The following is a 13558-nucleotide window of genomic DNA, read 5'->3' on the forward strand; positions in this document are numbered from 1 at the left end:
GCAAGCCAATATTTAGCAATAAAAGGCCTTTGCCAGGGACATAAAGTCTTCCCACAGCAGTAAAAGCAAACAAGATATATATTGCATCAGCATCCAACCCAATGTTATCAACCCCAGAAACAGTAACTGTCTGGTGTTATGTATCCACATAAGTAATCACTTTAAGCTGCTGCCTTGGGAGAATGACTGCACTCCTTCCTCTGACTTTCTGTGGCCTATTCACAGAGCCAGGAAGCACCCAGAAGTAAAAATACTCATTTCCCTTTAAGATATGACAACCCAAACTAAACCTAGTCTCCTCAAGACAGTGATCTAACTGGAGCAATGTTATCCTGATTTCCAGCTTTGTTCGTTCATCAAATCAGTAAGTAGTTCCTTGGTATCATCAGTAGGCACAGCCCTGAGTCCCACGCGATAGGAAACATAAGGACATGGATTGTCCCATTTCAACCTTCAAAGTCTCCTTGCTTATGATGTCTGGATAGCAAATGAATGGGAAAGATATTGACTACTTAATAAATTTTGACCATGTCAGCAAAAAACTTACAAAAACTAAGACCCTGGATTTCAGCAAATGGTTTACAGCAAAGTCTCTGAGGCCAGACTGCCTGGGCTTGAGCATTGGCTCTCTCTTACCAGTAGGGTGACTCTGGGCAAGCAACTAAGCTCTTTGTGCCTTGGTTTTTTCACTTTGACTTGGGGAGTTTTGTTAAAAAAATCTGTTCTGTAGGGTTGTTGTGGAGAAAACCTATAAAGTTCCTTATTGAATACCTAGAATGTAGTAAGTGCTCACTAAATGTTAAATAAACCAAACACTATGCATCCAATGTATGGAGGAAATCAAGGAATCAGGGAGGCAAAGACAGTGACACCAAGAATTGCGCCCCAGGCTTTCTAACTTCCAAGCTCCCTCCACAACTGCTCCTGGTGCACTAAGTTCAAAGATGGTGCTGGGACAATTAAGGGAAGCAGTCAGGCTCTAAGGTCCATCTACAGGGGCCTAGAGGGATGGAAAGTAATCACAGAACTGGGGCAAACTGAGAGGAATGACAAACCCCTTGGGCTTGGGCAGGAGCCCAGGATTAGAGGAGAGAGAAAAGACCTCCAGCCCCTGGTTTGTGTAATCATATCCTGTCATGAGGTCAGGCAAAGGAGGAACTTGGGAATGAACTTGACAACAAAACAATTACCCTACCTTACAGAGGAGAAACAGGCTCCAGATTTAAGAGAGTCTAAGGCAGTGGCTTCCTATGTCATGAGAATCCCCTGGGGCTGGGTGTCTGAGTCTAGGCTGGCGCTCTATTTGCCAGCCCAGTCAGCCCCAGGCACAATTGGGGGGTGGACAGTGACAAGCGTGGGGATCATTGCTGAAGCAACTGAGTCAGGTGCTCAGGAGACCCCTGATTCTAATCCCAGCTGGCACTCTCAATGGCAGTTTTCCTGTGGCCACATAACATTAGCTCCCTGTAAGACTTTTGTTCTGAAAAGGAATAATAATAAACCAAGCACATGTTCTGAACTCGATAACTGGACTGGAGTCTTCTTGCAGTCAGGGCTTGCCTCTGTTTGCTGAAATCATGTCATGACACATAGCACAGTGGCTGGCACTTAGGAAGTGATCTTGAAATACTGGATGAGTAATTTGGAGAAGAGAAAATGGGTATTCCCTGCCATTATCATTGTCAACTGACAAGGCATTTTTCACTGCTCCCAATAGTGGATTCTCACAGTTAATGAAATGTGGAGGCCCCGTTTAAGCTCTGCCCTCTCCCTTTACCCGCCCTCCCAGTGGGCAGGGCAATTCTTCCTGGACTGACAGGGCTGGGGTGCTCAGAGGAGGTCAGCCACAGTTTGGGACAGTCAGCAGATCCAGCTGTCCCTGCACCATGAGTGTCTCTGTACTGAGCCTCATCAGACCCCTGGGCAGTGTCTCTGGGCTCCTGCAAGTGGGCTCCCTGCTTGGTCTGGCTCTGCTGTTGCTCAAGGCAGCACAGCTCTACCTGCGCAGGCAGTGGCTGCTCAAGGCTGTCCAGCACTTCCCGTCTCCTCCTTCCCACTGGCTCTTCGGACACATCCAGGAGGTAGGAAGGAGCTGCACCAGGGGTTGGGAGGACAGAGCAGGCATGGATTCTCAGAGAATCCTCTTGGTCAGCTGGTGGATCCCATACAGGCTTCTTGTATGACAGCATGTGGGTCTAGCTTACCTCTCAGACCTCAGTGCCCCATGTCAGGCCCAGAGCTGAGCCCCACCATGGAAGCCTGTGCTGGGGCCCTATAGTCCGTCTGATCCTCCTTCCTTAGGCAGATCTGCAGGCTGTGGAGCAGCTTCCCTCTTTGAGGACAATGGCCTTCCTCTCTTCCCTTACAGGCTGCGCAGCTCTGGATCTTCTCTCAGAACAGGCTTCCTGATGCTTCCTGCCCCTGCCACTCAATCCCATTCTCTTGGCCTGGCCTTGAGCCACTGAGACCCAGACATTGGAGGTTTCCCAGGTTATGGAGACCATAGACAGGAATCTCAGAAAGTGTCAGATCACAGGAAAATAGGATCAACTGCTTGACTGGGGATCCTGTCGGGTGTAGAGAACAACCAGCCTGGGTGCCCAAGACAGTGAATGTTTCAGACTAGGGGTTTCAATACTAGAACTCTGATAAGTCACTGGCATACAAGAGAAGGTTCCCAGGATGGAGCAGGTAAAGAGCTTTGACACTGAGTTCCACCATTAACAGCATCTGTTTACACATCAGCTCTCATTCCCCAAACCCAGCACTATGTGCTCCATGGACAGAGGATGTCACCCTCTTCCAGTACCCCAGTGGCAAGCACAAAGATGACCCTGAGGAATGCTTGACTCAGGTTGTACAGTAACTCAGGGATCAAGCAGCTTGGGGTGACTGGGTTGGAGATAGTGCCTCCCCAACCAGCTCTGTCAGCACTGGTCCCTGAGGGAGGGTTACAGGAAGAAGGGCTCACTAGTGGGGTGTGCATTGAACAACCAGGAGGTGGGGTGTTGCAGAAAGTGGAACAAGTATTTTCTCAGAGAAGGAGGCAGAGCGATTTCAATTGAGTGGAGCCAAAGATGAAAACCTCATATCAGCCACAGGGAGACAGCCAGAGCCCAGTTCCTTCCAGCACATTGTTGCACTAATGACTTCCAGATTATTAGTCCATTTGGAGAAATTGTGTGACCTTTTGTTAGATGCAGTTGTCACCTTCCCAAGCTAGGATTTGACAGAAGGAACTGCTAAAACTTCTTCCAGTGACTCCCATTAATTACACTGATGGTATGTAAACTCTGTGCGCAGACAAATTCTGCTGCATAATGAATATTACTCCCAGTGCCCAATCATCTCTCAGTGGCTGTGACCTATCAGATATTGCAACCAAATATTTCTGGTGCTCATAATTCTATCTGAAACCTTCCCTTATTCTGTACCTCTGTTATTGGCAAAATCAGGAATTAGAATGTCATGCAAAGTGAGTTGAAGCTAATCTTCAGACCAGGTGACAAGTCACAAGTGGAACAATGAAGCCTGTGAGCTTTAGTCAAGCTCCATAGATTCTATCCTAGCTCTGCCACATACTCTGTGCCTGTTTCCTCTTCTGAAAAATAGGAATGATGATGACACTGATGATTACAGTCTCAAGTGTGTCATTCTAATCTCCAAATATTGTCTGGCACAGACCAGAGGTGACAGTTACACTCTAATTATTAAAATTGAAAATAATGTAATGCCTACGAAGTACAAGCATGCTGCAGGTCAGCAAATTTGCTGCATTACCTATGGGTGAAAACCACCAGGAACTATGAAATGGGAACTACAGGGTGGGAAATCATCTTTCCTTCCTCCTGTCTCAGGCAGACTGCTAGCCAGCAGAGCCCACACCACCTGACCTTTGTCTGTGCCTCACTTTTTCTGTCCTCCTTCTGTCTTTGTGTCTCCTCTGGAGGACATTTTTTTGTGGCCGGAGCTTTAATGGAGCATGGCCTGCATTAAGTGCTGCAGCCTGAAGACCAGTGGATGCTGGGTGTTTGCTGACAGGGTAACTGCAACTACCACCATAGGCACCATCTCCTCTAGGAGAGTCTCACGTGGCCATGGCCAGATCGGCTCAGGGACAGATAGCAACCCTGAGTACTTGTTCAGAGCTAACAGATCAGAGGCCCTCAGAATGGCCCAGAGATGGGAATAGACTGACATGGCATCCTTTGTCTTCTTGAGGTCCCCTAGAGGAGGAGAACATGCAATCAGAAAGAAGGCATGTCACTGGGCATAAACAGGACTCAGGGACCATGTTGTGCAGGTACGAGGGGATAATGAAGGACAAAGTAACATAACTTCATGGTAAGAAGCTCCTACTAGGCGGTTACTGCACTGGAGCTAAGGAGAAGGGTAACACAATGATGGCCATGACCTGGGATCACAGAGCAGGCTCCTTAAGTAACTGAAGGACACTTCAGACTCTAAGACCCCATTGTCTTCTCCACCTCCACACCCAAACTAGAACATAAGTTCACTGAATCCAGTCTCTGGATCAGAGCCTGGCACATCAGAAACTGTTCCAAACTCCTAATCACTGCCCATACCTGGAACTATTGCCATCCTACCCTCCACCACCACTCTAAGCAGTGGACCTAATGAGAAAGGTTTTATTGATTTGTCTTTCTCTCGGTTACAGTTTCAAGAGGGCCATGAGCTACAAAATCTTAAGAAAAGGGCAGAGAAATACCCATGTGCCAGTCCTCGCTGGCTATCAGGGAGCAAAGTCACTCTCACAGTCTATGATCCGGACTATATGAAGATGATTCTGGGGCGATCAGGTGAGAGCTAACTCACATGTCTGTTGGTGTGACTCCTCCCTCTTGGGTACATTCCTTGGGGAGTGTGAAATTCTGGAAGGGAGTAGTGGCTCAGCCTTCAATACCCTCCAGCAACTAGCCTCCTATCCCACAAGGCAGCATAAGGCCAAATATACATACTTAGATGGAATTCAAATAGAGGTGAGGGATTACATCTCTCTTTCCTTTCCTTCCTTCCTTCCTTCCTCCCTCCTTCCCTCCCTCTTTCCTTCCTTCCTTCCTTCCTTCCTTCCTTCCTTCCTTCCTTCCTTCCTTCCTTCCTTTCTCTCTTTCTTTTTTCTTTCTTTCCTTCTTTCTTTCTTTCTTTCTTTCTTTCTTTCTTTCTCTCTCCTTCTTTCTTTTTCTTCCTTCCTTCCTCCCTTCCTTCCTTTCTTCCTTCCTTCCTTTCTTTCTTTCTTCCTTCCTTCCTTCCTTCCTTCCTTCCTTGCTTCCTTCCCTTTTCTTTTTGTCTTTCACCACACTGATATGATCCTAGATTTCAAGGATAATTTGCTCTCCATGAAGCCTGGTATTTGGAACCCCTGCCTGTGTGGGGTCATGGAACACCTGAGTCACCATAAAAAATATCCACAAGATTCTGTCTTTTCATTAGCACCGAGGACAGTAGCTATATTTCTAGCTGATTCACAGTTCTAATGGGGCTGTGTTATAGATACCGAATCTCCCATCCTGAGCTAACAGTACTATCAGGAAATAGAGTCAGGACTTGGAGACAACTGGGAAGTCGTTTAAAACAAACTGCCTGCTTACAATCCTCAGGAAAGGATGGGGGCCAATGTCCTGGACCACAGCTCCTCCTGGGGGCAGCCTGCCTTCAGTGTTGCCCTCTGTTTTCTGTATTCCCTTATTACCTTTCAGACCCAAAGTCTCATGAACTCTACAGATTCATGGCTCCCTGCTTAGGTGAGTACAGTCTTACTGGATAGTCCACCTTCTGGTTTGCCATAAAGTATTCATTTGGCTGAGATTAAACAAGACTGTGGAGACTGGCACCAAAGTCTCACCCTTCAACTCTGAATTGCAACTCATTATTCTTAAGATAAAACCCTCACCTCTGGAGTGACTGAGAGAATAAGTTGGTTGAGGATGTGACTCTTCATTTGGGTTCAGGTCATGATCCCAGGGTCGTGGGAGACCACAATGGGCTCCACACTGAGCATGGAGCCTGCTTAAGAGTCTTTCTCTCTCTGCCCCACTCTCCAGCTCATTATTACTCTCTCTTTCTCTCCCTCTCTTTCTCAAAAATAAAATACCCTCACTTCTTCCTAATGGTGGTGAGAGCCCTCCTGTAGCTTAGCCTCTTCCCCATCACTTCCCAGTCCTCAAGAATGATCTCAGCCTGACTTTTCACTGAAGTCCTTCTCTGATCGGTGTCTTACTCTGTTTCCACCTTGATCTCTCAACTGTCATGACCACTTGCTGTGAACCAGTATTTGCAAAGAAACCTTTTCGAAATGCATTTACCCTCCCTACCCTGCCCAGCATGCTCTTTTCCTCACTCCCTGGGTTTCTCCCAAATTCCCAGATGACTTTTGGGAGTACCTGTCCCCACACACCCCCATTGTGGAACAGGGTACGGTTTGCTCCTGTTGAATGGGCAGACGTGGTTGCAGCACCGGCGCATGCTGACCCCAGCCTTCCACTATGACATCCTGAAGCCCTATGTGGGACTCATGGCTGACTCTGTCCACGTGATGCTGGTAGGTCTGTTCCATGCTCACCTGCACACTTACACCTGAAGCACAGTTCACAGAGTCCAGTCTCAGGCCAGTGTGTCCCACAGACATCCATCAGGCACTGCCCCCCAAATCATGCACTTATACCTTACCATGAGACAGGGCTTTCCAGGGTGGATAGGACAGGAATGTCCCAGGCACCAGCTTGCCTCCACTCTGTGCTCATTGTCCACAGAAGAGTGAGTCATGGTGGATCCAGGGTCCCTTCTCCTCCCACATCATGTTTTTAGCTTGGATAGGAAGAGCTGTCAATCCCCCTGGACAACAGGACAGTGGCCCTGGCTGGCCTGGGAAGTAGCAGCTGCAGTGGCAGGTGAACACCCCTGGATGTCACTAAGGTGGGCTCTGGGCTGAGGCTGAAGGCTTCTGCATGGATTTTAGCCACTCTAAAGGGCTAAAGTGGAGGGAAGTGGAGACCAGGTCTCAACAGCCAGTGCTGGGTTGCACCATGATATCACCTCTGAGCAAGACCTTATTTCTCACTAACTGTACTCAGCTGACATTTGCTGAACAAAAAGAAATGTGGCCCTTGATATCCCTTCCTTAGGAACCCTGGTACTGACCCTTGAGCCTTTCTCCTGCCTTGACCCCTACTCCTTTATGTGGGACTTCACCTGTTTCTTATGTCTAGATCAAATGACAGAAAGCTTCCACCTTTTGGTCTTCAGAAACATTGTTTTCTGTTCTTCTAAAAGGTGGTTAGTGTCATAACTTGCCCTTATGTTAAGAGAGATCGAGCTTCATTATGTAATAAAAGATTCTGAGAAATTGCTCATCACATTACAAACACTTATATGCTATAGTTCTTATCTTACTAAAAACAAAGCCACTTTATTTTTTATTTAAAAAAATTTTAATGTTTATTTATTTTTGAGAGAGAGACACACACACAGTGTGAGAAGGGGAGGGTCAGAAAGAAAGGAGACACATATTTTGAGGCAGGCTCCAGGCCCCAACTGTCAGCACAGAGCCCGATGTGGGGACCCGAACTCATGAGCTGTGAGATCATGACTTTAGCCGAAGTTGGACACTTAACCGACTGAGCCAACCAGCCTCCCCAAAACACAGCCACTTTAGAAAGAGGACATCTCATCAGAAGAGAGAGCTTAGCCTTGTCACCATGCACCTTCTAGAGGAATAGAGGATTAATATATCTCTCCACCATAGGACAAATGGGAGGGGCTCATCAGACACAACTCATATCTGGAGATCTTTGAGGGTGTCTCCTTGATGACTCTGGACACCATTATGAAGTGTGCCTTCAGCTACCAGGGCAGCCACCACGCAGACAGGTCAGTGAAATTCTGAGACAACTAGGTCCTATTTCCTATCAACTGGTGTGGACTTATCTTGGGAGGTAGTTAGGGCATCTTGGGTGTTTACCAGCACAAACAGCCACATTCTGCAGTGACCCTCAAGGCCACAGTCAAATTCTGCCCACAACACACCTTCATTAGGCACAGATCCCTCATCCTTGCCTTAGGGAGAAGCTTGGCTACCATGTCCTCATAAAAGGATAAGGGTCTCAAGGGCATAAGAAAGAAATGGTGAATCCATTGCATTGCCCATCCCACTGATTGAGAAGCTTTCACTCACACCCCGAATTCACTCCAGAGCAGATGTCTTCCTCCACCAAGCCCCATTTACATCTTCCCCATTCAGGATCTCCCAGTCCTACATCCAGGCCATTCAAGACCTGAACATCCTAATCTTTTCCCGAGTGAGGAATGTTTTCCACGAATATGACATCATTTACAGACTGACTTCAGAAGGCCGCTGGAACCACCAGGCTTGCCAGCTTGCTCATCAACACACAGGTTGGACTCTGACCCCTGGGCGGCTCTCCTCCTTCATCAGACACATTCCACAGGGACTGGTCCCAAACCCTCAGGCCTGTCCCCCCCACCCTCCCTCCCCTCCAGGGCCCCTCCAGGGGCTGAGACACACCCACACTGGGTAACCCCATGCTGCAGGTGTTAGGATATCAGGGCTGTGCAGGAGCTGACATGTGTCAGCACATGGGTGAAAGTTGTATGAAATCCCAGGCCAGTAGCATTCAAGCAGAGCCTCCTCCTGCTGTGCTGTTGCCGGGCGACCTGGCCCTCAAGTACATGATGCTGCAGCTCTCACCCTGACATGCAAACCCATTACTAGTCTCTTCCTGATCCAGTTGGCACTCAGGCTGGGACACAGGGGACAGGTGGGCCAAGGTGACTGGCTGTGTCTGGGCACCCAGAGCTCTCAGCTCTGCCTGCGAACACTGTTCTGTGACAGACCGGGTGATCAAGCTGAGGAAGGCTCAGCTGCAGGAAGAGGGAGAGCTGGAGAAGATCAGGAGCAAGAGGCACTTGGACTTCCTGGACATCCTCCTCTTTGCCAAAGTGAGTGTGTGTAGGGGAGGCCTGAGGTTTTGCCCACAAGCTTGGAGGAGGGGGGCAAAGCCTGTCATGTAACTGTACCTTCCAAGATGGAGGGCAGGAGCAGCTTGTCTGACAAGGACCTCCGTGCCGAAGTGGACACGTTCATGTTTGCTGGCCATGACACCACAGCCAGCAGCATATCCTGGATCCTCTATGCCCTGGCCACACACCCCGAGCATCAGCAGAGGTGCCGAGAGGAGGTCCAGAGTCTCCTGGGGGATGGTGTCTCCATCACCTGGTGAGTGCTCAGGAGATGGGATTGCCCAGGCCACTCATATAGAGAATTTCTTGCTTGTCTGGGTCTGGCCTGTCTTTCATGAGATCTTCTTTTCAGGGATCACTTAGACCAGATGCCCTACACCACCATGTGCATCAAAGAGGCACTGCGACTCTATCCACCAGTTCCCAGCATTAGCAGAGAGCTTAGCAAACCCATCACCTTCCCTGATGGACGTTTCTTACCCAAGGGTATGAATATCACCACACTCACTCATCAGCACTCTGCAGGAACACATGGGAGGTCAGAAGTCCACATGTCATGGGGCAGTTCTGAATCTCTGATCTTCTTTCTTCAATAAATGGATGCATACTCTCTAGTTTGGATGAAAATAGAAAATATCTGACTCAGAGCCAGAGCACTGACAATGTTTCATAAAAGTAGTTCCCCTTCCTACCTATGGAAAATATTTTCTATTTTGGTTCATTCTTCCAAATAACCTCTAAGGTTCATCTCAATTCTAAGATGGTGAAGGAACAGAATCCTAGGTTCTTATACTCATCCAAGAAAACCAGTCTATTACCACGAGGTTCCACTGTTTTGTGATGTTACAGCATTCGCATTGGAGGCACTGATATTCTCTGATTTGAAACTACATACTCCAATTTCTGACTTCATGTCAGAACTCATGTACCAATTCTGTCTTCACTGTCATATCTATTTGAATATCCTCCAGATTTGAAATAACCTTTGGATAACCCCTTTGTGACAAAGGCAAACAAATATATGTATGTCAGTTAAAATAATAATGACTCAGTGCATTGCATCTTCTCTACAAGGATATGTTGGCTTCAGGAAGGGGCTCCATAATTAACATAAACTTATTATATCCAGAGATTTGATGGCTGTACAAACAATCACACTGGGTTAGGCAGACCTGTTGTTTCTTTCCTTCGGGGTCAAGGCCTTCAAGAAGGATGGGAATCCAATGTCATTATTTTGATGGTCTAGTCTGTGGGGAGCCCTCAGACTGATGGCAGAGAGCACCTGATGACCAGGTCTGAGAACCCAGCCATGGTTGAAGGTCATTATTGGCTCACTTATGATCTGAATTCCATGCCTGCCACATCCTAGCTGTGTGGTTATAAAAGAGTGGTTAGCCTCTCTGAGGCTCAAGGTGCCTGATATGGACAATGAAGATATGAGCACTTTCATGTAGGGTTGTTATGAAGATTATTCTTATTCCCCAAAGGCTCAGGGATGATACCTGATAAATGTGAATTGTCAGTCACTTGAGTTGCCCCAAAAAGTAAGCCTCCATTTATTTTCTGGGCATAGATATCTAATAATTTGTGCACATATGCTTTGCCTTGTCTACTCCACCTCTCTTGCAACACAATCATTCTACTCAGAATAATGAGACGTGGCTCCCATTGTGGCTGCCAAGCTGTTTGTGCATTCACATGGCTCCTTGTGGCATGAGTATGATCAGTCTTTTCTCCTCTGTCCCACAGGATTCCTAGTGTCCCTTTCCATTTATGCCCTTCACCACAACCCGAAGGTGTGGCCAAACCCAGAGGTATGATGGCCTTGGGAGGAGGGGATGAAATAAGCTCTCCTGACCAATGTATCCTCTTTTCCCATCTCTGGATGGTCTGTCTAGTGGTTGGTTGATAGGAAGGAGGGGCTTGACCACACCTGTCCTGGTCCTGGTGTTCCCTCTGCAGGTGTTTGACCCTTCACGGTTTGCACCGGGTTCTACTCGACACAGCCATGCTTTCTTGCCCTTCTCCGGAGGAGCAAGGTAAGTTATTTGCACCTGGATGGGATTAGGTGACTGCGTAATGGAGACATACCTGATGCTATGACTTCTTATGTTGGTATGGGTGTCTACAGATATACGCTTGCTGGGAAAGAGGTTTGTGTCTGTATGTACAACAGAATGTTTGTTAAGTATGGAGTGATTTGGAGACTTCGACCCATTGTTCTTTCTCTATCTCCTGCCACACTGCATTGTTGGTGGCTGTTGCAAAACTTAGTGCATTCTAGTGTTTGATTCATTGTATGAATTTGCAAAATTAGAGCTTTTCACATGTTCATTTTCAAGTGTTGATTTATTCAAAGTCTGGATGGAATTGATAGAAATTTTTTGCACACATTCTCAAATCAGCCTTTCCTACTCAACTCCCTGTTCTGTCCCTCCATTGCACCAATGAACTACTTTGCATTGTTTCTATTGTCAGCTGCCTTGCATGTCACAAACATTTAAGTCATATACAAAAATAGTTACTATATCCTTAAGGGATTCATGATGTATTCGACTAATCTGCATCACCATTATGTTTGCATCTATCCAAAATATTTCTGTCTCCGTGGTAATGGACACATATACTTGAAAATTTTCCAAATTGTCAAATTGCTACATATGATCTGGGATCTACACACCTTAATATTACACTGAGAATTCCATCATCTTAGTGGGCAAATATATACAAATGAGGACATTAAACTATTTTTGAGAGAAAATCCACTGTTCTCTATATGACACATACTATTTGAAAGTTTTCTTGTGAGAATCTTGAATACTGAAAACAAACTGAGGGCCAAAGGGGGAATGGGGAAGGGGAAAGGAGATGGAGGGTGATGGTCATGGAGTACGGCATTTGTGGGGAAGAGCACTGGGTGTTATATGGAAACCAACTTAACAATAAGCTATTAAAAAAAAAAAGAAAAAAAAGAAAGTTTTCAGTGTGTAAAACATCAAGCAGACTTGAAGTGGCTGTGGAGCTGAATGACTATTCCCCAGGCTTGCTGCTGTGAAATCCTCCAGCGCTGCTGACATTGTCCTCTAAATAGTAACTTCAGGAAACTTTCCAAGTGCTAATAGAAACAAGTGTTTTTCTGAATACATAAATCTGTCAATTCTTCAATAGCAAATCCACTTTCACAAATCAGGCTTTAGGCCAATTATCCTTACAAATACTGGCCTAGGATTTGATTTCTTCCTGGGATTGAAATCTTCTTCCTAGACATTGGTGGAAGACAGGTGGCTTTCAGTAGAGGCAGGAGAGGGCTTGACAGCTCCATTCCTAGCTCAGGCCTAATGGTTACTCACATTTTTTCCATTCACATTTTTTCCTTCAGTTCAAAAAACATCATTCAATTCTAAGATACTTAAGCCTGTCTCTGTGTGCCAAGTCCTCTGCTAGGAGTGGGAGTGGGAGCGCAGCGGAAGGATATTGACCTTGACTCCAAGAGTTCACAGTCAAGATATAAATACCTCCACTCAAAAGAGACATCATTCATTCTAGCATTCATTCTTTCACTCCATCATTTACTAATTGAACACACTGTAGGACATTCTAAGTACATGGCATTGTCCTTTTCTGGAAAGTAGTATATCCTTCAGTAAAAAAAAAAATACTATAGTGAATTCAACGTCCAGGAAGACTAGGTAGAGCTAGCAGAGGGGGTGAGGGTGGGTTGTCATTGCCCTTAGCCTTAGCATGGGACAGGCGGAGGTGGAAGGAGAGCATTCTTAAGGATCTCATCAGCAGGAGACTGGCTTGGAGGCAGAGCTGGACAGGTGACAGGTGAGTGAGGCAATAAGCCAGAGAATGCTTTGATGCCAACTAAGGCACATAGACATGTTCTTGCTGTGATGGAGGGCCGTTGGGGTACTGGACTGGGCAGGGCTTCAGGAGTGAGAGGGGAGGCAGGAGACAGAGAAGCCCAAATAAGGAAGTTGAGGGATGGCAGGCAAGAACATTTCTGCAGTAGAATTGGAATTTATAGCAGCTGGTTGACTGAGGGGTCGAAGGAAGACTGGAGTCTGGACCCAAACTGGGAGGGTGATGGTGTAGCAGGTTGAGTGGTTGCTAAGGCCTTGCTTCTCCAGGATGTTTCCCTGTTCCCATTCTTACTTTCTTACACAATCCTACCTGTACTTTCTCTGAAAATCTGGGTCCCAGTAGCACTCTGCCTCCCCAATTGGTTTGTGCCTGGAGTGTGACCCACACTGCTTCCTATGGTACCCTAACCTGGCTTTCTCTTTTTGAAACCAGAGAAGGCTTATGGAGAGAGTAAACAACCTAAGGATTACTGTTGTAGTGTTCTCTAGACTTGGCTGTGTGCCTCTGGAGTTGATCCTCTTATAAGAGGATGTCTGACCTGCTGACAGCAGAGGTAGGAGAAGGAGATAGTCCTGGAAGACTGTAGTCTTTGTCAAAGGTCAGGGGCAGAGTGTGTGTCCTGTAAGGAAAGGGATCGGGGCTGGGTCCATGCAGGAGGGTCCTGAATGTGCTGTTCCCTGCAAAGGGATTGAGG

At 46.8% G+C, this 13558-nt stretch overlaps 1 protein-coding gene across 2 annotated transcripts; it reads left to right on the forward strand.

The window, feature by feature from the left end:
- The first annotated feature begins 1886 nt into the window (after window positions 1-1886).
- Window positions 1887-11040, forward strand: LOC115299706 (cytochrome P450 4A11-like). Of its 2 annotated transcripts, XM_029949176.1 has the most exons (11): window positions 1887-2081; window positions 4679-4820; window positions 5718-5762; window positions 6432-6559; window positions 7763-7887; window positions 8258-8412; window positions 8870-8976; window positions 9063-9253; window positions 9350-9483; window positions 10747-10811; window positions 10960-11040. In XM_029949176.1, exons 1-11 carry the CDS (start codon window positions 1887-1889, stop codon window positions 11038-11040), a joined length of 1368 nt encoding a protein of 455 aa, XP_029805036.1. The 2 variants fall into 2 exon arrangements, with proteins under 2 accessions (XP_029805036.1, XP_029805037.1); XM_029949177.1 differs by lacking the exon at window positions 9350-9483 and having other exon boundaries at window positions 10960-11037.
- Window positions 11041-13558: the final 2518 nt, after the last annotated feature.

Source organism: Suricata suricatta, chromosome 8 (genome assembly GCF_006229205.1).
Source record: "Suricata suricatta isolate VVHF042 chromosome 8, meerkat_22Aug2017_6uvM2_HiC, whole genome shotgun sequence".
NCBI lineage: Eukaryota > Metazoa > Chordata > Mammalia > Carnivora > Herpestidae > Suricata > Suricata suricatta.

What these genes read in the sequence shown, in the direction of transcription:
- LOC115299706 (XM_029949176.1), top strand. Translation starts at nt 1,887, where the DNA reads ATGAGTGTCTCTGTACTGAGCCTCATCAGACCCCTGGGCAGTGTCTCT. An exon ending in GATGATTCTGGGGCGATCAG is followed by an intron (nt 4,821 to 5,717) that starts GTGAGAGCTAAC and finishes ATTACCTTTCAG; the next exon opens with ACCCAAAGTCTCATGAACTC. An exon ending in TGGACGTTTCTTACCCAAGG is followed by an intron (nt 9,484 to 10,746) that starts GTATGAATATCA and finishes TCTGTCCCACAG; the next exon opens with GATTCCTAGTGTCCCTTTCC.